This window comes from Myodes glareolus, chromosome 5, assembly GCF_982192425.1.
Source record: "Myodes glareolus chromosome 5, mMyoGla1.1, whole genome shotgun sequence".
NCBI classification, from domain to species: Eukaryota; Metazoa; Chordata; class Mammalia; order Rodentia; family Cricetidae; genus Myodes; species Myodes glareolus.
Window position 1 is genome coordinate 45509421 of NC_142030.1, and position 26159 is coordinate 45535579.

The 26159-nt window shown below is 47.2% G+C and overlaps 1 protein-coding gene across 13 annotated transcripts in view; it reads right to left on the reverse strand.

Annotated features, from left to right (window-relative positions):
• The window catches only part of Thrb (thyroid hormone receptor beta), a 337375-nt gene that overhangs the window by 9188 nt on the left and 302028 nt on the right, over nt 1-26159 (reverse strand). For all 13 annotated transcript variants that reach the window (XM_087906289.1, XM_087906284.1, XM_087906294.1 and 10 more), the window contains 4 exons: nt 22723-22823; nt 15462-15609; nt 11534-11739; nt 4668-4814 (listed from right to left, as the gene is read on the reverse strand). In XM_087906289.1, the coding sequence (XP_087762415.1) occupies nt 4668-4814; nt 11534-11739; nt 15462-15609; nt 22723-22823 (602 nt within the window). The remainder of the gene's footprint in view (nt 1-4667; nt 4815-11533; nt 11740-15461; nt 15610-22722; nt 22824-26159) is intronic.

The window sequence follows — 26159 nt, forward strand, 5'->3', positions numbered from 1 at the left end:
CAGTTGGACTGCGACTGAATGAGGAAGTGATCCAACCAGATTCTCTGAATGTGGCTGGATTCTCTGAATGTGGCTGGCCGGAGTCTTTCTGAAAAGCCATTGACAATGACACTGGGACTTGTTTCCTCTGCATATACTGGATTTTGGGGATCCAGTCTGTTTGGATTCTCACCTTCCTGGACCTGGAGGGAGGGGGGAGGAACTTGAACTTCCCACAGGGCAGGAAACCCTGACTGCCCTTAGGGACGAAGAGGGAGGAGGAGAGGGAGTGGGGGGAGTGGGAGGGTGTTGGGAAGAGGGGCGTAAATGGAAACTTTTATAATTTAATAAAATTACTTAAAAAAAAAGAACATTTGCTTCCAAGTGTCTCAAGAGGTACAAAACTAGAAGGTTGCAGCCAGACGCGAGTGACCAAGGCTGCCAAGAGATGTACAAACTTTGTTCATGGCCCACCGGCAAATCAAGGGCAGAGGTGGAGCCAGTATTTAGGCGTTGTGGCTCCTGTGTTTCTATTCTTAGCGACAGACATCGGAGTCAATGGACAAGCAAGAACTTCCTGCTCAGATTTTAGGGTCATTTAAAGTTCACTTGGTCACCATGTTAATTAGAGCTTATGACAATGGGCTAATGAAACTTTACAACAGAACTCTGTGGGACAAAATAGGAAAAATGAAAATTTGTCTTCTGGGGTTGGAGAGAAAGTTCAGGAAGAATTCAAAACTGGATCATTTGAAAGGGTCCAAGTAATGGTTACTACTTAGGCTTCATTCCAAGATTTACACTGTCATTTTAATAACACATTTAATAACACAGTCACATTAATACAGTAAGGGACATTCCAGTTTCATTAATACTTATGGAAAGCAGGCACTCAGAGTGTCGCATGCTAGTGTGTGGGTGGCACAGGGGTGCTTTATAGATGGGGCTGGAATATTTGTTCAACGATACATAGATGTGTTGCAGTCTTTTGTGTTCCGTTTGTTTAACCCTGTGAAGCTGTGATACTTTGCTTGTTTAAAACAACTGATTGATCTAATAAAGAACTGAATGGCCAATAGCTAGGCAGAAGAGAGAAATAGGCCGGGCTGCCAGGCAGAGAGAATAAATAGGAAGAAAATGAGAAGAGGAGGAGAGAAAAAAGGAGAAGGAGAGGAGGGCCAGGGGCCAGCCACCCAGCCACACAGCCAGCCAACCGAGCAAGAAGGAAAGAAAGAGATCTAGAATAAAGGGAGGTAAAGGTCCAGAGGCAAAAGGCAGACAGGATAATTTAAGAAAATCTGGCTAGAAACAAGTCAAGACAAGGCCTGGTATTCATAAGTAAGTATAAGTCTCTATGTCTTTATTTGGGGGCTGGGTGGTGGGATTTCAAAGAGCAAAGAGTCAAATAAAAACACAAAACATAACAAAACGGAAGACAACTGCGGGAACTCTTGACTGGTCCAGTTTAGGTTCCTGTGTGAGACTGCAAGCAACCCCACTGAACTGCGTGGGGGGCGTGAGTGCTCCACACTCCCGTTCACTGCTCTCCTACTCATGGGACCACTTCACCTGTAAACTGCTTGTATTCCTCTACCGGAAAAAGGCGTTCACGCCTGTCAATTCTGTCACTGTACTCACTTAGTGATTTGCTTTTGTTTAGGTCCTGACTTGTACTCCTAACTATATCCTTGGGTTCCTGATTCACGGAGGAGTTGGGGGTGGGAAGGCTGAGCTGGGTTACAGTGAATGGGAGGATAGGCCAGAGAGGTCTGCAGGATCCTGGTGAGTCTGTAAGATGCGGGCACACCTCTCTGAGGCACTTGCCACAAAGCCCTTGCTGTGAGAATGCTCCAACCGTGGCCTGACAGGCAGTCACGGGGCCCTCAGTTTTCCTGTGTCCTTAGAAGATCATCTTGCTGAGGGCACAAAAGACACGGTCCAGCAGGGGTTCTTGGGTTCTGCTTTGCTGACAGACCTCCCAAGGTCCTGGTGTACCACAACCATGTTGGAGGGTCAGCAGGATCTTGGGAGAATAGGGACCACAGGCACAGTTCAAACGGCAGATGCATTAAGCTGCCTCTGCCAGGAGACTGCCTTGGGTATTCATTCCCTCGCTGTGGAGCTCAGGGCCCACAAAGTTCATCTTCCTCTCTTGGGCTTCTGAGAGGGTTAAAGTCTAGCAGAAGCCTGGACGACCCTGTAAAATGCTATAAAATTCTTCTTCTTCCTCTTCATCCTCCTCCTCCTCCTCTTCTTCCTCCTCCTCCTCCTCTTTCTTCTCCTCCTCCTCCTCCTCCTTCTCCTCCTCCTCTCCTTCCTCCTTCTCCTCTCCTTCCTTCCTCCTTCCTTTCTTCTTCTTCTTCTTCTTCTTCTTCTTCTTCTTCTTCTTCTTCTTCTTCTTCTTCTTCTTCTTCTTCTTCTCCTCCTCCTCCTCCTCCTCCTCCTCCTTCTTCTTCTTCTTCTTCTCTTCCTCCTCCTCCTCCTTCTCCTCCTCCTTCTCCTCCTCCCCCTCCTCCTCCTTCTCCTTCTCCTCCTCCCCTCCTTCCTCCCTCCTCTTCCTCATTCCTCCCTCCTCCTCCTTCTTCTTCTCCTGTCTTTCCTCCTTCCTCCTCTTCCTCCTTCTCCTTCTTCTTTGGAAAATTTGAGATGAAAACACAACCACATTGAAAGAGATGAAATTCTGATGGTGAAATATGTTACATTTCTGACAGGAACTTGGAAAGGTAAGCTTGCAACAGCCCTGGTTCGGACAGTCCCAAGCAGCTTTTTACCCATGTCATTTAATTAAGTGCAGGCTGGCTGCTATGGGTGGAGGTAGACTCTTCTTCCTTTCGTTTTTTATAAATTATCTCAAATATCTCATTAAAATATCTCATTAAAAAGTTAACATTAAATTTGGAAGAACACTTGCTGTGTGTCTGGTGGGCTAGCTTGATGTGGCAACTTAAAGTCAACAAAATTCTCTTAGCCTCTATGAGCTGTAGCCAACACACACACACACACACACACACACACACACATACACACACACACACACACACACACACACACGGTGGCAGGAGAGAGGGAGGGACGGAGGGAGGGAGGAAAAGAGAGAGAAAGAGAAAGAGAAAGAGAAAGAGAGAGGAGGGCCAAGAAAAGAAAAAAGAAAAGGGCAAGGGACAGACTGTCAGTAAGAATGCGGGGAGGAGACTCCTGGCAGAGAGGCACATGCCAGAGACCTGAAAGAGGCAAGAGAACTCTCTGGTCCTTCAGCGGCACACCTGGGACCCAACCTTAGGAATGAGGGCTGTGAGAAGGGCAGTGTCACCAGAACGTTCGCCGTGGCTAGTTTTATTGTGAAAAAATGGAACTGAATGGACAATCTAATGAGACTGAGCCTTAAGGATGGTAGGGCAGATTTTTGGAATGCCAAGTGACCATCAAAGTCCCCTTGTAAAGGATTTTTTAAATGATATCCTACCATTGAGAACAATTTGGGTCAGTGTCTCTAACTCTCAGGCTTATGAAGGGGGTCGCTGTACTGTGCTCATGATATGCACCCTTATTGCTGGGACCATTTCTCTAATAAAATGATAAAGAGCGGTTTTGTAAGTAGAAAGCAGGTTCTTGGTGTATTAGTAGATTTTGTATCACACACACACACACACACACACACACACACAGACACACAGACACACTCCCTGGTTTTCCACAATGATGGAACAGAAGTGTATGACCTAGAAGTGTAAGTCAAATAATAGCTTTCCCCCAAGTTTATTTGCTTGTTTTTACTTTTTATTTTTTTTTTCTAGACAGAATTTCTCTGTAGCTTTGGAGCCTGACCAGGAACTAGCTCTTGTAGACCAGGCTGGCCTTGAACTCACAGACATCCACTTGCCTCTGCCTCCCAAGTGCTGGGATTAAGGAGTGTGCTACCACTGCCCGGCAGGATGACACTTTATATGTGTGGTCCTGTCTGAGCATCCCAAGTCCCCTAAGAGATACCGCTGCAAGCCTCATTTTCAGGAAGATGTGACTCAGGCCAGCAGACACCAACACATACGATTCAGATTCTTGCCCACACCCTGCGGTGCTCTGTGCTCACCTGCTGCAAGCTGGGGCTGTCAAAATGAGGTGAGCTGAGGTGGGGCAGGAGATGTGCTAAGGGAGGGAGGAAGTGTCTCTGAGGGAAAGCATGGCTCTGGTGGATGAGGGCAAGGGAATGAGCTTTGAGGAAAGTCAGAAGCACTACAGAGACACTGACAGCCTTGCTGTGGGGGACATTGGACTTTTGTTCTTTTGGATTGAAAATCAGCTGCATGGCCATAGAAGGTGTATAGATGTAAGTTCAAACCTTGGCAACCTACTCAATAAGCTAATTCTTTCTCTCTCTCTCTCTCTCTCTCTCTCTCTCTCTCTCTCTCTGTCTCTGTCTCTCTCTCTCATGCAATGACGGCTGAAGAGAGAAGGCACAATCGGAAGACCAGCCTTTCTTTCCTTCTGATAGTACTGGGATAGATCCTGGGTCATGCATACAACGCAAGTGCTCTCCCACTGAGCTGCAACCCTGCCAGCATTCTCATTTTCCACGGACTCTGTGGTCCTACCATGAAGCTTGGCTGATTACTGTTAAACGACACCCCGCACTCTTGGTAACCAATGAACTATTGTGAAAAGTGGCCCAGAAAGATGAGCCATTTCCTCACCTCACAAAACATGGGCAACTTTTTGGCAAAATCCACCACTCTGGTGATTGCTGGTGTGATGATTTTTGTGAAATGGCTGAAGGCTTCCAGGTCAACCTTGCCACCTTCTGGGGCATTCACGATGGGTGCTTGTCCAATGTCTTCCGGCTGAGGAGCAGAAGTGAGAACAGTTTCAGTAAAGCAGAAAAACCTTTGTTCATCACAGCCCTCTTATGGCAGGGAAACAAGCCCTGTCACTTCCGGTTGCCTCCCCCATGTGTTGACAAAGTGAGGAACTTTCACATCGCTAATGTCTTTGAGCAAATGCCTAGGCCATAAGCCACTAGGGATAATGTTCACAGGCTTGTTGAGGGAGAAAGAAGGGGCTGGGGGAGGACAGAGGGAAGGAAGGGAGGAGGAGGCAGAGGAGGAAGAAAGTAGGGAAGGGATCTGGGTTGTGTGTTGGCACAAGGAGTCACACTCAGGCCTGGTGGTGGAAATTCAGTTTCCTGGGATGGCACATTTGGAACACTGCTGTGTTCTGGGGTTGTGCTGGGAAAATGAACGAAGTGAGGACGGTAATGGAGGCACACGATGGGTGAGCCCCAACAAACTCTGGGGTTCCCGTTCTTGCTTCTGCCTCAGTGCCTGGAGCTCAAGTTTGTTTCCCTTGGGTCTCGTGGACTCCAGTTTGAGATGGTGGTCTCGGGTGACCACCAAGGGTGACTATCCCTTAGCCCACAGTAGGAAAACTGAATTGTATAAGCTGGGCAAACCTTAGGACAGGGTGGGACATCTGTTTATCTTTAATGTCCCCAGAGTTCTTCTTTGCTGTTTGCTTGCTCAGACACAGTCCAAGGCGTGGACAATGGAACGGCGATCACTTGGGGATGTTTTCAGGCCCGCCTTGGACCCGACTGCTCAGAAGCACGGTTTCAGCCTGGCCCCAGGTGACCCGTGCATGGTAGACATCCCTACATCCACAAGCCACCCAGGTCCTCAGTGTTCTGTCACCCCGTCTAGGGTGTCTTGTGCTGTCCCTGTACTTTCTGTGAGGACAAGCCTCTCCACTACCCTTTCTTGTCTCTGTGACACTAATCACCACCATTTATGCAGGACACTGATACCAGCCTTCACTTCTTTATCTCACGAGTCTCACAGAAGTTCGGGCCTTGGGAAAAGCCCAAAAGCAGGCAAGGGAAGCATGTCTACAACCTCTGTACACTTTCTGATGCCTAGAAACAGACGGTCTCTCCAGTGGCAGGACTCTGTGGAGTAGTTATGACAACAGTGCCCATGGCCCTGAGGCAGGACTTTGGGGCTCCAAACTTCACTGCCCTCCAGATTTCTAGGCCTTATCCCTCATGCTTGGATCCAGAGCCAGGTGGGACTGAGGACCTGCGTTTCTACAGAGGTCACGGGAGGTGTTGCTGCTGGTAGTCCTGGCCCCCCTGAGGGTACAAGACTGTCAATAGGCAAGTTCAGCTTGGGGCACCGCAACAGCCATCTTTCCCCTACGCCCTCTTAGTGGTCATATCTCATAGGACAGCAGCTAACTATCATCCTCAAGGTGCCAGGATTTTAGGGGCCACAGGGGTAGCCAGTCCCTGCAAGCCTGGGGAAGGATTCTGGGAATGTGTGAGTTCACAGAAATGTGGGCAGTGCTGACCTCTTTGAAATTATCAGTAGGTCCATCTGTGTGTCTTTTCCATCGTATTGTTTTGGTTGTAGCGAGTGGATGGAATGGGGCTCTGCCATGTTTTCATAGTGAATGGAGACGTTCGGGATTAACCAGTGGCGTGGCTTTTCTGAACGCAGAGAGGATAGTTGGAACGATGTTGTGTACAAATTCCTGTCCTACTTCGGGTCGTCACCTGAGTTGAGGGAAAGTGTACATCAGGCCTATTTGGGGGCATCCTGAGAATCTTGCTGGCTTGGAAAATCCCTTCTTGCCCTGACCGGGAGGTTGCTCTTGCTTCCCTGTGTTTTTCACAAGCCTGTACTGAAGACCTGCTGCCCAAATGAGCATGGACACATAGTAACATGGTAGGGAGTTCTCAGTGAAACACACTGATATTATATACATACACATGCACACACAAACACATATACATTCATACACACACATATATACATACATACATGTAGGAACATTTCAGAAACAATATATTTTTGTGTACATGTATACGCTCATGCATATGTGTATGTTTGTGTGTGTGTGTGTGTGTGTGTGTGCATGCATATGCACTGGTATATGTCATGTGTATATGTGGACACATAGAAGCCAGAGGTTGATGCTAGGTGTCTTCTTTAGTTGTTTTCTAGACAATGATGATAATTATCAGGAGGAATTTCAATTTAAATTTAAAATTGATACTTTTATTTCATGTTTGTGGATGTTTTGTCTGCATGTATATATGTGTGCTATGTGTGTTCCTGGTGCCTGTAGAAGCCAGAAGAAGATATTCATTAGATCCCCTGGGACTGGAGTTACAGATGATTTTAAACCACCATACGAGGGAGGGTGCTGAAAACTGAGCCTAGACCCTCTAGAAGAGCTGCCAGTGTTCTTGGCTGCTGAGTTATATCTCCACCCCCAGATTATTTTTTGAGGCAAGCTCTCTCACTGAATGGGGAGCTCACCGACTGAGTTAGACTGGCCAGTGAGCTCCAGAGATCTCAGCACATGGAGTTTTAGGAGTGTGTTGTAAGAAAAATAAAGTCGCAATGCTTAACCAAGGGCTACAAACAGGACGGAGGCCTGATGACACAGAGGGATGGTTATTGGGCTGGGGAAGGGGTGAGCCAGAGGGAGAAGCAACTGGTAACAGTGGCGGTTCGGGCATGCCGAGGTGGGCTGCAGTATGGGCTCGCAGTCAAATAGCCAGAAGTGGAGAACTTAGGAGGATGCACTGGATGTAGGTTCAGAAACGCAGAGTGGCCTGGGGTTCAGATGTGTGTGCGGGCATTAGTTTCCACTCAGCACTGGGGAAGTTGGAGTTACATAGCCCTCTGCCAGCTGGGTCTCTGTGTTGAGGTTTCCTTAGCATTGTTCGAGGTAAGCAGGAGATGTGGCCGGTTGGCCTTATTTCAAATGGCTGGCAGGAAGTCAAGGACGTCTCAGCTTAGCCTGGCAGCTCTCTGGCACTGGCAGAGTGGGATTCGGCCAGGTGGATGAGTCTGCTCACACCGTTACAAAGCCGTGTAGAAGGACCCTGACACATTCAGGATCTTGGGGCCTTGGGCGTGACTCCAGGCTCATCCTTCCTGGGATGATGAGTGTGGTAAGGGGTGGGGAGATGCCAGGCACCACTGTACCCTTTATGGTCATCAGTTTTGCACCATTTGAGATGGTTACTAGGCAAATGAACTGTAGGTGTGTGTGCGCATGCATGCGTGCGTGTGTAGCATAACTTACTCAAGGTCGCCCATTTAGGAAGGATTAGACCCAGGCTCCACTGTCTGTTCCCATACAGCTAGGCTCTCCTGCCTGCTTCTGATTGGGGTGACAGGCTGTATGATTTGACCACACAGACCACAAGTGGACCTATCTGACTCCCCAGCCTGCGGCCCCTCGGACACCGTGCAGCTGAGAATGTGCCATTAGGCAGCGATTCCACTGCGGGGGGGGGGGGGGGGAACAGGGCAGGTCTGTCCCGACTCTCTAAAGGTCACACTTCGTTCTTGTCTGGAAAGCCTGCCAGCTGCACTCTCGAGGGAAACAAAGAGAAGAGTGGCGCAGGGTCACCAGACGACCACGACAATGCACACGGCAGGCTGCAGTGGGCGTGGGTTCTGTGCCACCGAGAGGGTAGAAACGGGCCTCCCTCCTCAGCCCACTTCTGCTTTCCGTGACAGTGCCTTCACTGCTGAGAACATTTCTGTAACCCCGAAGATGGAGGCCGAAGGAAGAAAAGCACAAAACCAACACGATGTAGATGCTTCTGGATGTGGTTTGACAGCATGGCTGCAGGTTCCTTATGACACGGCAGGGATTTTACAGAAGTTCCTCATTTGCCAAACGCTCTCATTTTCTCAGATGGAAATGCAGACCTGAAAACCAGATCAGCCCCACCATCTCTTTTTGTGACTTGGTTGGAGCCTGCCCTTAGGGGACACACGAGGAACAGCTCCTTTTGGGGATCAGGGACTCATTCCTGGTAAAGGAATTATGTGACTCCCCTGATTGCACATGGTTCTTAATCCCTCACGGCTGCTGTACTAAGGCCACCAGCCTCTTCACATCCTCATCCAGAACAAGGTGGAGTATCAGCACACAAAACCAACAAAACAGTGCTCTAAACGCAAAAAGCACACATCAGCCACGCAGGAAACGCAAGCTCTAAAATGTCCCTTCTGCCCATGGCCGATTTTAGGTTCATGGATATGGATATTGTTCTAGTTTGTTTTCTGTGGCTGTGGTAAATACCCTCGCCAAAAACAACAGAGTAAAGGGTTTATTTAGCTTATTCTTGTCATAGCCTCTCACTGAAGGAAGCCAGGACGAGAACCCAAGCAAGAGCTTGCAGGCAGACCTACCGTTATTCCCAGTGGTTACGTCTTAAACGAAACAGAAGAGATTGCTCAGGTTAAGAGGCCTACTGCTCTTGCAAAGGATCCCAGTTCTCAGGACTCAGGTTAGGGGCCTCACAACCACCTGTGACATCAGCTCCAGAGGGATCTGATAACTCTGGTCTCTGGGGCATCTGCACCCCCCCCACATATCCCAACACAGACACACATGTACACACATATCTTTACACAGACACACATGCACACACACATCCCCACACAGACACACATGCACACACACACATCCCCACACAGATGGCACACACAAACATATCCCCATGCAGACACACATGTACACACATATCTCCAAACAGACACACATGCACACACATACACATGTCCCCACAAGACACATACATACACATATCCTCACACAGATACACATATACACATACATATCCCTGCACAGATTCACATAATATGCACACATATCCTCACACAGACACACATGTGTACACACACATATCCCCACACAGATTCACATACATATACACACATATCCCCACACAGACACACATGCGTACACACACATATCCCCACACAGATACACATGCACATGCATACATATCCTCACACAGACACACATGCATACACACACATATCCCCACACAGGAACACATGTGCATATAAACACACATACATATGCATAACTTAAAAGGATAAATCTTTAGACTCTGAGAAGAAACTTCAGTGATGGCAGAAACAGGCTTAGTTGGATTCACCCCCACCTAGGGGTGAAAAAGTAAAAGCATCAAACCCTCCAGAAGTCCAGCATGAGCCCTGACTCCTCCACCTGACTCAGCATTCAGCTGCAATTCTGCTTCTTGGGGACTACTTGAAATCAGAGGCAGCGCCAGGCCCAGCAGGGGCCCGCACGTCTGAGAAAAGGGTAAACTTAGGCCAGGGGGCATGCTAGAACTGATATGTTCTAGATAGATGGGTTTAGAATTGGCCTGTTGATCCAGAATTAGCGCAACTTAATTTCTGGACAGGCACGGTAGGGTGGGGCCAAAGGTGAGGCACCAGGACACTGCGCTCCCAAGACCTCTTTTAGTAAGGCTATGCAGGTGGTAGGCAGGAGATCAGACAGACCTGGCACTGACTGCATGTGCTCCCCATGTTCTAGCTGTGGGAGGCCCTATAAGTCCTGTAAATAGAGCTGTTCTCTGTCTCTGCCTATAGGGTTGGTATAGGGAGGAACAGGTAGGACTCGGAGAGCTTAGGCTCGAATCTGGCCTATCATAAGCATCCCTTGAATGTTTGGTTACTGTTATAGAGACCATCAACAAAGTACACTGATGTGTGACAGTATCTGCTCAAGGTGACAGTGAGAGGATTTGTTTTAGGATAGGTGGATTACACGTAGCCCCCCCCCCCCCTCCGAAATTCCCTTTACGACTGTTATTTGTGGTTCTGGGGATCGATCTAGTACCTCACACACTGAGCTATATCCTTGGCTCGCTCTTTGTTTTTACTTTTGAGATAGGGTCTTATTAAATTGTTTAGGCTGGACTTGTGTAGCTCAAGCAGGCCTTCAACTTGCCCTCTTCCTGCCTTGGCATTCTGCATAGTTATGACCAAAGCCTCAAACCACTGCATTGTAATGCTGTGGTTGCAGCACACAGGTAATTCCACTGTGATATCTTCTTGTGCAGAGAGAGCAACTCTGATGTGCAGTCAGGCCCACAGGCTCTGCTACCTGCAAGGTGCTCACAGAAGCCTTTATGTCAAGCACTGAGAGCAGAGCCCGTCTCTGAGATGGCTAGATACTGGCTACAGCGGGTTGTCTGTCTGATGAGGTGGGTGGGGTGACTTGGGGCCTGGCTTAGCCCACTTACTATCATAGCATCCATGATGACCTTGGGCTTAGTTTTTGTATCTGACAAATGGGGATAGCAGCTCCCTCCAGCAACCCCGGAGTACTAGGAAGTCTAGTTGAGAAATGGATGGCGAGGACTTTCACTGAAAACCCAACAAGCAGCCACAGAGGTGGGTAGGAGAAGGGTAAGCCAGCAGGTACCAGAATTTCCTGAAGACTCGTTCCAGCCCTGGCCTCGTTAACAGGAAAAGCACCATGCGGTTGGAAGCCGGAAAGCTGATCTGGGGCCCAGTGAATGATCACCTGTACCATTGCCTCTGCAGCCCCAATCCCTGCCCACTTTGGCCAGCACAACCCTGACTCCAGCTCCTGGCCTCTTTAAGTTGCACCTGCCCAAAGGGGAATGGGGGCACTAATGGCAGCAGGGTGCAGGGGACCCTTAACCCGAGGCAAAATGGAAGCAGACACGGATAGCGAGCCTGGCAAGGAAGCTTACCAGAAATTTCCGCTTCTGCTTCCAGTGGCTGCCCTGGGCATTGGTGGCCACGTGGGCCTCGGTGACTGTCTTGATGAGCTCCCACTCCTCATCCGTGGGCTCGGGTTTGTGCCCAATGGATTTCTGCAGCTCTTCCCGCCGTCTCTTCTCACGGTTCTCCTCTATCAGCTTCCGCTTGGCCAGTCTCTTGCTGTCATCCAGCACCACTGTGGGGGGGACAGGGGAGAGGGACCCAATGATAATACAGAACCTGGAGCAGACTGTAGGTCCTGAGCCTGGGAGCCCTGGGCTTGCTGGCTTAGAGCAGTGGTTCTCAACCTCCCTAATGCTGCAACCCTTTAATACAATTCCTCATGTTGACCCCCAACCATAAACTTATTTTGTTGTACTTCATAACAGTGATTTTGCTACTGTTATGAGTCATAACGTGAATATCTGTGTTTTCCGATGGTCTTAGGTGATCCCTGTGAAAGGGTCATTTGGCCCCAAAGGGGTTGTGACCCTCGGGTTGAGAACCATTGGCTTAGAGGTTCACACCAGGCAAACTGCCTCTGATTAACCACTGCCCAGTGTGGGTCCAGTGTCAAGCTCCCCGTGCCTAGACTAACTTTCCAAAATAGAGCTAGAAGAAACCCAGACACCAGGAACTCAGCTCTACAGAATGCAGTGGCCCTAAAATTAGCAGCGGTGAGACTTAAACCTGAGAGATCTTTTCGGCTTTCTTGAGAAATCAACCCGGCTGATATCTGCATTCATCCCGGGGGCTTCTGCACTTCCAGTTGAGGATGGGAGGGACAAGGCCTCTTCCTGGCTCCCCTAAGAGCAGACTGTGATGTGGCGGGGACTCCCTGGAGCCTCACAAATAGGACTTTGGAAGACTTGGTACCGGGTCTATCCTCAATGTAGGCAAAGAGCTGTGGTTTGGAATCTAGAAAGACTTGGGTTCGAATCCTGACACTACCACCTTCCAGCTGTGTGACTTCTAAGCAAGTCAGGCTCTCTGAGCTGTCATGTCTCCCTTCGTGAGATGGGATCAATAACGCTGTGCAGAAGGGATTCACTATGGTAAGTGTTCAGTGAACGCAGTCACAAGTTTTACCATTTGTGCAAAAAAAAAAAAAAAAAAAAGAAAAAACCAAACAAAAAACAAAACACCTTTCTTTCTGTGGTCAGTTTCCAAATGAGACTGCTTCACTAGAGCGAAAGGCCCAGGTTTGTTCTTATTTTACTTGAAGATTATTATTATTGTGTGTGTGCGGGGGCAGGTGCACACATGCCCTGTGAGGGGCAGGTACACACGTGCTGGGTGTATGTGAGACAGGTTCACTCATGCCGTGTGTGGGGGACAGGTGCACGCGTGCTGTGTGTATGAGGCAGGTGTACATGTGCCGTGTGGGGGGGGGCAGCTGCACATGTGCCATGTGTGTGGGACAGACGCACACGTGCCATGGGGGGGCAGGTGCACAGGTGCTGTGGGGGGGGGCAGGTGCATACATGCCGTGTATGTGTGTGGAGGGCAGGTGCACTCGTGCCGTGTGGGGGTGCAGGTATACATGAGCCGTGTGTGTGTGTGTGTGTGTGGCAAGTGCACATGTGCTGTGGCACATTCGTGAAGGTCAGAGGACAACTCTGTGACCTTGGGCTTCTCCTTTGACCCTGGAGGTTCTGAATGTCTTGTGTGGTAAGTGCCTCTGCCTGTCACATGATCTCCCCATTTTATTATTTTACCTAAAATACGTGTGTGGGTGGGTGAGGGTAGTGAACCTTTGTGTACACAGGCAGAGGCCAGAGAAGTATGCCAGGTGTTTTCCCCATCCCCCTTCACATGTTTTGAGTCAGGGTCTCTCACTGAACCTGAAGCGTGCATGTAGGCTAGGCTCTTGGCCAGTGAGTGCCCCAAATCTACCTGCACCACCGGGTGGCCATGGCCAGATCTTATGTGCTGGAGGTTAGAATTCAGGGCTGTCTGCTTTCACAGCAGCGCTCTTACCCCAGCATCTGCCTGTCTCCAAGACTCAGATCTAGATGACCCCAGACAGAATCTAGTCCATCTTCCTCTTTTCATAGAGAGGGGAACGGATTCCAAGACTGTGACTCGCCTGAAGCCACACATCAAGTTCATCATAGGGATGGGGAAGACCCGTTACACCTGCCTTCAGTTCCCACAACTGACTGTCCTTGGGCCATGTCAAGGGCAGACGTAGCAAGAAGAAGAGAAGCGAGGTGCCCAGCTAATTCACAAGCAAACCCAGATGATCTCACTAGGATTGAGTCTTCATGTCACACGAGTGTCTGCTAATGTGGGAACTATGGAGCGGTCCTGTGAGGGTCACATCCTAAAGGCTCACAAGGCCCCAAGCTTTATTGCCCGAAGGCTTCCGGCAGATCGCGCTATTGCGTCTGACGCCCGTTATAGTCTGGACCTGGTTCTGTGTGGTAGGTGGTGATTTCCCGAGCAAGAAATCTGAAGCTTAACTCTGGCCTGGTCAGTGGTAGGTCTGGGACTTGGGCAGAGGTTTTTCTCTTTCCCTCCCTCCCTCCCTCCCTCCCTCCCTCCCCCCTCCCTTCCTCTCTCCCTCCCTCCCTCCCTCTCCCCCCCTCCGTCCCTCCCTCCTTCTATCATACAGATCACAGGGATTGAGTTTAGGGTGTCTGGCTTGGTGGTAGGTGCTCTCCCTGATGAAACATCTGGCTGTCCCTGAGCAGAGGTTTTACACGGAGAAACTTGAACCTTTTAAAACACCCCAGAAGCAAGTAAAAGACCTCAAAGCTTACATCCACCCTGTTTAGAGGGGCAGGGGCCTTGAGCATCTTCAACCCCATAACTACTCACACCTTACACTTAATAAAATAATGAAATGGCTACTTAAATAACAGTGGTTTGGAACAGTGACATAAGTTTTTTGGGTTCAAGCTAATCCTATTCACATCAGAAAAGGGCCCAAATCCTTTAGAGGTAAGGATGCCCTGGACCCAAGGGGCAGACGGGCAGAACTTCCAGTCTGATATACTAATAGATCTCTTAACATTTTCCATAGAGTTTTCCTCTATGAGGAAGCCACAGACTTTTTTTTTTCCACTCTCTCAGGGATCACACTATGGCACCAACATGAACTGGGGTTGCGTTTTCTTAGGTCAGGAAAGCTCTCATCACCTTTTCTTTGCTCCTGTGTTTGGCTTTTTCTTTGTCACCCGTGATCGAAACCTCTGATGTATAAGCAGGACCGCTGTGGAAATCATTTGGACTGATTCCCGGTAGAGGGGAGGCTGCCTTTTCTGAACAGCACAGTTCCTTGTTTTATGATAATTAAGGAGACTCCGGCAAACCCCTGGGTTGGGAGGAGAGGCCCCAGGGCTATGGTAGTTAGAAAAGTGGGAAGCAGAGCTTTACCTATTTTTTTTTTTTCGGCTAAAAATACAATAAGCAATCAACCGGGGGAGGGATGATTCATATGGTAACATTCAACTTTGAAGTCTTAAAAAAAATTCTTGTACATGATGTTTTCTGCCAGTACCACATCTCTAAAATATGTCAACCAGATTAATTCATTTGTTTTTGAAAACCCAAGGACTGGCCTCTCTGCACATGAAGCCTGTGTGGGAGAAGTGACCATGCTACATGGACAAGTGTTCTCATCTGTAGCATGAAACAGGCTTGGTAATAGGTCTGCCCTTCATACACACAGAGATGACCTGACCACCCTCTCCACACCATTGGGTTGCTGTGGAAGTTGGGAATTGATAAGTCAGGGAGAAGAAAACCAATGTTCCCCCCACCTCAGCAAGGCAGGTTGGGAGGGGTGCATATGAGAGCCAGACTCTGTCCACAAAGGTTCTTGCTTTCTTTGTGGATCTTGAACCAAGCCTTCCCCTTGGCCCCTCCCGTCAACACTCCTCAATATCAAGCAAATGAAGAGCATCTACTCACAGTCTGTTGCCATGCCAACATAGATGCATTTCTTAAAGCGACATTCCTGGCACTGGTTGCGAGTGACTTTGTCTATGACGCATTTTCCTTCATATTTGCAGGAATAAGATGGATGAAGACTTTTCTGAATGGTTCTTCTAAAGAAACCCTAAATAAGAAAGACCCCAAAAGAACCAGATTCATATTTTTTGAAACTAGACAATTCTGGAGTTTTATGTCTACCTAAAATGAGATCAATTATTCTGGCCCTTGGCCTGGCCTGGGGCCTCCAACTTTATCTGTACCCTCAAATAGAGGAAGGTGGATGCAAGTGAATCCAAGGAGCTGAGGGAGATTTTTCAGGTCTACAGTGTCTACATACACTGTTGTGGCTTTTACTCAAGGAGATGAAGCTGATGGGTGTTTGCTTTTATGTTTCTGTACACTAAGTGGTATAACTTTTATTTCATGGGGTGTCATAATTATGCAGCAAAGCTAAGTGAATGAAAATCTTTATTACTTTATCCTGAAATAAAACAGCAGGATACTCGATTGACAGTTATTTAAAGACACTTGCAAGAATATTCCCTTAAGAAACCTACTACCACACATAGTGAAATATACACTGAGAACATTTAAAATTATTTGGCAACTAAATATTTATCTTTATTCCATTTAGAGACTTCATTTAATTCTTGTTTGACTCTTAAAATGACCATGACCCCTACCCAAAAAATACTTTATCTTACCACAAGGACACATGCTCAACCATGTTCTTTGTGGCTTTATTCATAATAACCAGAACGTGGAAACAACCTAGATGCCCCTCAACTGAGGAATGAATAAAGAAAATGTGGCACGTTTGCACAATAGAGTATTACCCAACTATTAAAAAAATGTCACCATGAAATTTGCAGGCAAATGGATGGAACTTGAAAAAAAAAATCATCCTGAGTGAGGTAACCCAGACCCAGAAAGACAAACCTGGTATGCACTCACTCATAAGTAGGCATTAGCTGTTAAGTAATGATGACCAAGCTACGATCCACAGACCCAGAGAGGATGGGTAAAGAGAAAGGTTCTAGGGGAATTCATGGAACTCTCTGGGAAGGGGAAATAGAATAAATTTTGTGGGTGGACTGGGGGCTGATGGGGAACGGAGCATAAGGGATCAGGTTGGGGGGTGGGGGATGTGGGAGCTCAGGGAGAGACAGCTGGAATTGGGGAGCACGGGGGGGTGGTAGTGTGGAAACTCAAATGCAATGGAAGCTTCCCAGAATCTCTGAAGGCGACCCTAGTGAGGACTCCTAATAATAGAGGATACAGAGTCTGAACTGGCCATCTTTTGGAGCCAGCCAAGGCTCCCAGCGGAGGGACTGGGTTACATTTGGTTGAGCTGTTGGCCAAGGGGATCCTGTGGAGATCCCTAAGTGGCCTAGGCTGATGCTAGGACAGAGGGTCATTCTCTGAAAACTGACAGCAGGGGCCCATTGCCAAGGAAACATACACATGACTCATTGAACAGAGAGGTTGATCTGATGCCTGCATGGAGCCTTCATCCCTACGTTCTTGTCTCTGTGGTGTGGGAAGACTACAGGAAGAGAGACCTGGACACCAACCTAGCCACAAACCTTCCATCTATAATCTGTCCTGCCTGCAAGACATGCTGGGGCTCCTAATGACTCTTAATGATATTCTGCTATCCTCAAGGATTGGTGCCTTGTCCAGTCATCAATATAGAAGCTTCCTCCAACAGCAGATGGGAGCAGGTGCAGAGACCACAGTTGGACATTACGAAGAGAGAGAGTCTAAATCGTAGGTATTCATCAGGTACCTCCCCTATAAAATCAGGGAACCCCATGGAAGATGGGGAGGAAAGACTGCAGGAGTCAGAGGGGATGGACACCAAGAGAACATGGCTCACCAAACCAACTAAGCAGGGCTCACATGGGTCCACAGACTGAAGCAGCAATCACACGGCCTGCATGGGTCTGCACTCGTCCTCTGTGTATACGTTAAAGCTGTTAGCTTGGTGTTTTTGTGGGACTCCTAACTGTGGGAGCGGGGTTGCTTCTGACTGTCTGGCCCGCTCTTGGGACTCTTTAATTCCTATTGGGCAGCCATGCCCAGTATTGATATGAATTCTTTCGACTTGTCTTATTGTATCTTGTTGTTGTCCACTTCACCATCTTTCCAAGGTCTGCTCTTTTTTGAAGAGGAAACAGAAGTAGAGTTGGGCATGATGGGAGGTGGGGGTAGCTGGGAGGAGTGGAGGAAACTATCCAGGACATAGTCTGTGACAGAATAATCTATTTTCTTCCTTCCTTCCTTCCTTCCTTCCTTCCTTCCTTCCTTCCTTCCTTCCTTCCTTCCTTCCTTCCCTCCCTCCCACCCTCCCTCCCTCCCTCCTTTCTTTCTTTCTTTCGATTTATTTACTTATTTTGTATACAGTGTTCTGTCTGTCTGTATGCTTGCTGGCCAGAAGAGGGCACCAGATCTCATTACTGATGGTTGTGAGCCACAATGTGGTTGCTGGGAATTGAACTCAGGACCTCTGGAAGAGCAGTGCTCTTAACCTCTGAGCCATCTCTCCAGCTCCAGAATAATCTATTTTCAAAAAAAAATGAAAAGAAGGGGGAAAAAAAGAAAAAAGAAACTAACAAGCTGTCCATGACCAACTCCCTTAATTTTTCAAACAACAGGATTTTAAGAACAGAAGATTTGAGCTTGGAGTTTTTATTTCTAAAACCCCCTGTCCCTCTAGTGTCTTCAGGTACATGAGTCAAAATGCTTCCTCCTTTCTGAAGAACACTATTAGATTCTAGTTTTGGCTGATTTACATAACTTTCAAGACTGTTACTTATTTTTATATAGGGTCTTGCTATGTAGCCAAAGCTGGTTTGTAATGAAACTTTCTGTGTATTGTAGACTGGGTCTGAACTCATGATTCTCTTGTCTCAGCCTCTCTGTTGTTAGGATTTAAGAGTTTACCACTGCGCTGGGCCTTTAAGGCATGATCCTAGAGCCTCTCCAGATTTAAGTCCTAGGTCCTGGCCACTGTACTCTTAATGTCGAGGAACTCACAATGGCAGTAAGCTCTGACGGTGAGGGCCACAGACAGCGCGCAGATGCATTTGGAACCCCTTGGCCCCACAACCTTATTAGGGAGGTGCTATTAAAGATACCATTGTGGGGACTACAAAACTATGCCTTAGGTGGGCTCAGTCACTTGCTACAGATCACGTGGTCACTTAGCTTACAACACAAGAGCTGTGTTCCATATTGTTGCTTTTGGAATCAGGCTTTGTTGAAACTTTGTAGAGAGTCCTGGAAGCCCTTGAACTTGCAGTCCTTCTTGCTGAGTCCCCCAAATGCTGGGATTCCAGATTCCAAATGTGTCCCTCCATCCCCACAGGCACTCTAAGTCTCATTTCCTTAACAGCTCACCTGATATAAAAGGAAATAGTTTTGCTGTATTATTTGAAAGAGCAGACATTATAAAAAGTTTCTCCTTGCGCATTCCTAAAACTTTAATCTAAGAAACACATTTTTGAGAGTTCTCGACTAAATCTCCAAGGGGATCTCCCACTTTAGGGAAATACCAGCTACTCTGCCCACTTTTGCTCTCTCATAAATATTGTTTGGCTTTGGTTGAAGATGCACAGCCCCTTGCAGAGCCCTCACTCAGACAGAGCTCTTCCTGCAACGAGAGGGGCCACAGTGGAACCTCAACGAGCAAAGCAGGAAAAACTGAGACTCAGATCCGTTTTTCAAGGCATATGATTTTTTTCTTCAAAATCACACTCTGCAAGGAAGACTCATTGCATCAGGGTTTTGTGTTCTTGGACATGCATGCCCGCCTCTGAATGAGGTGGGTCAATCATCATGGTTTGTGTTCTTGGACATGTGTGCACGCCTCTGAATGAGGCGGATGTGCTGTGACAGCCCAGGAGCTACGCACAAACAGCTGTGTGAGACACCAGTCATCCAACGGGAGACCCTGGTGCAGAGTGGGTGACTCCTGCCCACAGGGCCACAGTTTACAGGACAACTCCAGAATGTAATAAAAGTTTCCATTCGCCTTTCCTGTCCTTCACATGACTCTCTGTCTAAGGAGGCAGTGGGGACAAAAGAAACCTAGCCGGTTTAAGCACACATGGAGAAGGGACAGGACAATGTCCCTTCTGGAGGAAGTCATGTTTACCTAGAAGCCAGCCAGGGAGCATACGGACAGCTGCTGAGGAGGAAGGCTCAAAACCCTTTTCTTCCTCACACTGGATACTCACGGAGACCACACCAAGAACAGGACAAGCAGGGGTCTACTAGAGTGAGGATAGACCCTCATTCTGTGTTCTGTGTACTCTTTAATGGGAGGAGAGAACAGATACTTTGTTTCTGTAGAAACCAGAGCTGCAGCTAGTCCCTGTACCTTCTCTGAGCCTACCTCTGATGACTTTCATGGACCAAATCACTTTTATGCTACTGCACCATCCTAATATGGGGCAGAGCATCTTTTGACATGTGATGAGGGATTACTACTTGTAGGTAAATGTGACATTGATAGGTCTCCTAACTTTAAAAAGTGATGAAAATCCCTGGAGGTAAATTTAAAGATGAGACCTTCCCTTAAAGATCATTTTAGGATTTCAGAGGTGCAGTTCAGTAGTACAGCCTGTGTTAACCATGCATGGACACTCCGAGTTCCGTTTCCATCATGAAAATCAGCCCACCCATCAGATCTTGTGAGCTGACAAGAGAGAGTGCTTAGGGAATAAGCAAGGACAGGCTTCATTGTAGGCAAGTGGAGGACTTGTCTTTATAAGTTACACCAGATGTTTCTGTACTCAAAGAGCCAGGTTCGTTTCCCGGATGATGGACCAACCAGATATAAGGACCTCTATGGAGCCCGGGCATAGTTGTGCATGCCTTTAAATGCAGAACTCTGGGTGGATCTCTGAGTTTGAGGTTAGCCTTGTCTACAAAGCAGGTTCCAGGACAGCCAGGGCTACACAGAGAAACCCTGTCTTGACCTCTGAACCATCTCTTTAGTCCTTGAGAAACGCTGTCTCAACCAACAACAACAGCAACAACAAAAACACACATGTGCATGCGTGCGCGCGCACACACACACACACACACACGCACACACACGCACGCACGGGCCTTTATGCTATTATCTATCTTTAACTGTCATCTCGACATGATTTAGAGTCAACCAAAGGAGTCAACCAATTGTGGGGCTGCGCTGATAATTCTGCCATGCTATCAGGTCTCGACTGTTAACTAATGTAGGAGGGCTTTGCTTACTGTAGGCGGCACCACTTTCTGGGTAGGTGGTCCTGGGCTGTATAAGAAAGCCAGCTTCTTAGAACAAGCCAGCAAGGGGGCTTCCTCCCTGCTTCTGCTTCAAGTTCCTGCCCTGACTCCTCCAATAACGGTCTGTGACCTGCAAGTATAAGCTAAATAAATCCCTTCCTCCCATAAGTTGCTTTTGGCTAGTCTTATCACAGCGACAGCATGAAACGAGAGTACCTCCTCAGCTCTGTGTTCAGAGGGAACTGTTGTGCTTGGGTTTGTCTTTGCGAACAGTCTGTGCTGGGGCAACATCAACCTTCTTTCTACAAAATGCCGAGTGGGTAACGAGTTACACAGCACAGCAGGTAACAGCTCCAAAATCTCTGTCACTAGGGCAATACAGATTCTGTCTGTATATATTGTAGGTTTGACTGAACTGTGAGGTGAGACCTTTTCATCTCTTGAGACTCTTGAAGATGATGTTACATTTGAAAAACTCTTTCTACCTTTCCCAAGTTGCTTCTTCAACATATGAAGAAATCTTGAGAGCCTTTTGTCCCTTCCAGCTTCCTTTGCGGGTCTGTGATGGGGTCAACCTATAAACAGGATCTGACTTGAGACTCAGGCTGTGTAGTCTAGGTCACGCTGGAATTCCAGGCCCGAGGCACCAGACTTAGCTAGCCTTATTCCCTTCAAACGAAGCAATGGAACCACACCTTTGAGGGCAGGCCTGCCTGCAACTGCAAACTTCCTAATTAATAAACAACAACCAGGACTTGTGATTAGCTTTTTAAACTCCACAGAATCTTATTTCCATAGAAACAACACGATCTTTAGCCCAGTCTTGCCACCTGCAAATCCTGCATCCGAAGGATCCTGGAGGAGAGTGCCTAGTCACACACATTCCAGCTGATGGTGTGGCAGTCTAGGCCCCAGGACCCCAGAAAGGACCATGCTTGCCACCCTTGCAGAGAAGCCCAGCATCACTGAGGTGCTTCCTAATGTTAGGTGCGAAAAATAGGGGACCTGCATGGACAATCTCCCAGTACGGAAGTGGAGCTCACCGTGGTGTGAATGGAACTAACCCATTAATTATGGGAGTTTAAAGACAAGGGCAGGAAGAAAGCCAAGGAGGGTGTTGAGGAAAGATGGAAAAGGTAGGGAAGGAAAGAGAAAGAGGATGAGGAAGAGGAAGCTCTGTTTTTTTTTTCTTTAACTTCAATACAAGTTTTACCATAAAACTTGTTGTATGTATTACAACTTGGTTCTTAATACATTCCATTTACACAGCACCAGCTGCGTGGGTGCCACACCGGCTTAAGCCTCATGTTTGTTTTCTAACCTAGGTTGATGGACCAAAAGATCTTTTCCATAGGGCTTGTTTTCATTCGGCTGACGAAGATTGTAAGTAGGCAGATGAAGCTCCCTTTGGAGAAGTGAACGCACCGGTATGTTTTTGTCAAGAATCTCCTGAAGCAAGGTTTGCAGAGCACAAAATTACCCGATGGCAACCTGACTCCATTTATTACAGGCTCTGTGGAAAGCCACTTGGAATAAATGCTGGAACATAATTGAGTCTAAGTGGCTTCAAAGATTCTGCCTAATGGAACCCTTCGAAGTGGCATTCTCATGCAGATCTGCCGCAGAAAAGGCTGTGGAGGAGCAAGCCCAGGCTTCTCAGACGCGGCGCATAAACTCGGAGGAGAGACAGTGAAGCATTGGGTTGATCGTACATTAAAAAATATGCTTTAAAACTCAAGTAAGTGTTATTATTTCAAATATGCCGTGTTTGTTTAAAAACACAACAAATGGAACACCACCCTACTGAAAAAAATTTCATCTAGGTATTCATTAGGAAAAAGGAAAAGTCAGATCTTGAGCATACTGGAAATGAAGAGGACCAGTGGAGCCCCGGATGAGTTCTGGTGGCGCTCTGGGAGAGGAACGGTGCGGCACTGTGGTCTGTGCTGGGGACCCTGGTGCTTACCTTACAGCCTTCACAGGTGATGCAGCGGTAGTGGTACCCTGTGGCTTTATCCCCACACACGACACACAGCTCATCTTTGTCTAAATAGCTGGGGATGTACCCTGCGAAGGACAAAGGAGAAGGTGAGGGAACAGCATCCCGTTGAAGCAATGACACCCCAAAAGCTAAGGTTGCTCAACCAGAGACAAGAGTGTGTACTCAGAGGTGGTTAACTACAGACTCAGTGGAGCCAACTAACATCCAGAGTTGTCTTGAACATGGAGCTTCTGCTTACTGGAGGGGGCATCGTCTAAGCAGCACGTGGAAGCCGTGGATGCTCCCTGCTCCTTCACAAAGCTCATCTCAGAACTTGCACTTAAGGCCCCATCCTTTCTCAAGATAAGAAACCAGGCTATCTCCTGAGGACATGCACTTGACAAGTGCTGAAAACTTCATAAGTCGTTTAAATTTTGTTTTCATTGTTTGCAACGGATTACTGGACATCGAAGATTCATTGCACAAGGAACATATGAGCAAGGAACCTTATTTTCAATTTCTGTATAATTTTGCAAGGCTGTACAATGTGCTGATGCAAGCCCTTTTCAGTTCAAGAGAATAAATGTTTACAAACGTAAAAAACAAATAAACAAACAAACAACCCCCCCCCCCCGAAACAACTAAGTAGTCAGCCTTCTCTGATATAGCAGCCAAGTACTTTCCAGGCTGGGACATTGGCTTTAAGGGGTTGAGCCTCTCTTAGCATCTCACTAGGAATCACAGAACAGAGAATGAAATCCAGTACTTCTAACATCTGGTGCCAGGAATGAGTTGTGTGCTCTTTCCCTAAAAATAGAGAGCTCAAGTGGAATGAACAAGGGTGTCTGAAGGAGTCTGGGAAATGAATACACAGCCTAACCTTGCTGGTGGAAAGAAAGCGTAGATGTTCTGTTGATTCAGGAAAGAACACCCAACTTCGGTGACACCCTTCAGTACTGTGTTTTGTTGGCTCAAACTCCCTGGGCTCAGAAAGCTCTGGTTAAAAATAACATCCGAAGCAGCCTTCTTTCTGCCTGTGCCCATTTCTTCCTCTTCCCCTGCATGGCCACACACCGAAACACTTGACAAAGACATGTGTGCCTTTAGATAAGCCCAAGCCATTGCTCTAGAAAGCTCATGGGTTGCAGGTTTGTGAAAGTAGGAAGGTACAAGAAACAGGGCCTTCCTGTGGTCTTGGTGCTTAGGAAGGAAGGTCTTGGGCTCGGGGAACCTTTCTCAGTTTAAACATGATCGTGGGGGTTGAGCAGATTGGTAACTTACTGTATATTTTTCCATGACATTTTCATCGATGTTTTTGTGATCACAGGTCACTGAAGGCTCATTTGTTCATAACAGAAAAGCCACGAAGACAACTATGCCTTTCCATCGTTTATTAGAAATAACTTTGCTTAGACTTCAATCTAGGAAAACATTACTGCTTCAAGATGCAGACGGAAGGCTTTGGAGGAGGAGTTGGAGCTGAGCAGGATTGTGATGTTAACTGCAACAGCTTCTCTTATTTTGTTTTATCAAGCAAACGATGATTCAGTGGTTGGATTCAAGGTTTCCAGAACTATTATCAAGCATTTTATTATTATTATTATTATTTTATTAACAATTTTTCATGTTTTTAAAAGATTAGAAAAAATTTAGTTTTATGTGTATATGTCTGTACACATGTATGTAGGTGTCTATGGAGGCCAGAAGAGGGCACCAGCTCCCCAGAACTGGTTACAAGCGATTGTCCTGCGCAGAGGGATGTGGGGGACCCAACTCTAGTATTCTTAATGGTCAAACCATTTCTCTAGCATCTCATCAGGTGGTTTAAAAATAATTCTGGACCAGTTGGTGGTGGCCCACACCTTTGATCTCAGCACTTGGGAGGCAGAGGCAGGCAGATTTCTGAGTTCAAGGGCAACCTGGTCTACAGATTGAATTCCAGGAGAGCCAAGCTACAGAGAGAAACCCTGTCTCAAAACAACAACAACAACAACAACAACAACAACAACAACAAATTCTGGGAGAGTCCTGGAGAAGGGACAAAAGGAAGGGAATGGTTGGTTTCCAATCACTCATTTATTGATGACTCCAGCCAGAACACATTCAGCATATACTGTGTGCTAAGCACTATAGCAGACACACTGAATAGAAAAACACATATGAGACCGGTGGCATTGATTAAACCCTTCTCTTAATCAGCCAGCTTTCAATAGAAGTAGATACTTGATTTGGTAGCAGTTGCTTAGGTGGGTCACCCTAGTGCACCCCAACCATCATTTTCTTCTCTCTGTGATATTAACTGAATAATCTGATTTATGGAAGGCAGTTGCCACAAGTAATGGCATACCAATCCTTCTGCCTGGGCCCATTGTTCAACAGAAAATAACGCCAGCAGGGATGGTGTCCTATACGTAGCTAATAGGCAGGCAGGGAGTCCCCTCTGGCCATTGGCTGTACCTGATGATACATCAGCTCCCCAGTCCCCCTAGAGAACTGAGCCACACTGCCACAATGAGTCACTAGCTGTCAGTGCAGTCCAAAGAGAAAAGAGCACAGACATCAGTTTTGTTGCCAAACATGGACGCTAAGGGTGACAGAATGTCAGTGCTGGATGTCTCGATCAGACGCGAGATGTGTCACCTGAGGAACTGTGGATACAATTGTCCCAGGTCAACACCAGAAAGGTCACTGGAGGTTACCAGGCATGAAACAACGAAGGCCCGTGACAATCCACGAGAGTTCAAGATTGACATGTCTTTCCCAGTTTCTCTTTGCGTGCATAAATTATTTTTTTAGACTAATAAACTATGCTGCCATGTTATCATATACATATATATATATGTATATATATATATGTTTTTAGGCAAACATCTATATACATTTCTGTTTTAATATGTGGTGCTGGGGGTTGCAAAACAGCCCCCCCCCCCCCAACTGAGCTTCAGTCTCAGGCCTTAAACAGTGTTTAGGAAAGCAAGTACCATTTGATTGTTTAAAAAGGCCCTGGAGACCTTTGTTTTTTAGCTAACATTTGGCTCATTTGATTAATTGCTAAGTATTACCTTGAACAAAACAGTGGGTTGATACGGTAAAATACTACTTCTTAAGAATCCTTTTTCTGGTAACAACCTTACTAAGATACAATTCAAAGATCGTACAATCAATGGTTTTTAAGATATTCATGGAGTTGTGTAACTGTGACCACTTATTAGTGTTAGAACATGTTAATTAGCCCCTAAAGAAACACCTACCGAGAGTCACCCTATCATTTCCCCATCTTCTTCAACCCCTTCGCCCCAGCCTACCCTGATAACTCTCTGTTCCTACGGATTTTATTATTGCCATTTCAGACAAACGGAATCAAACTCTAGACAATCTTTGGCGACCGGCTTTCTCTTAGCAGAATGTTTTCAGGGTCCATC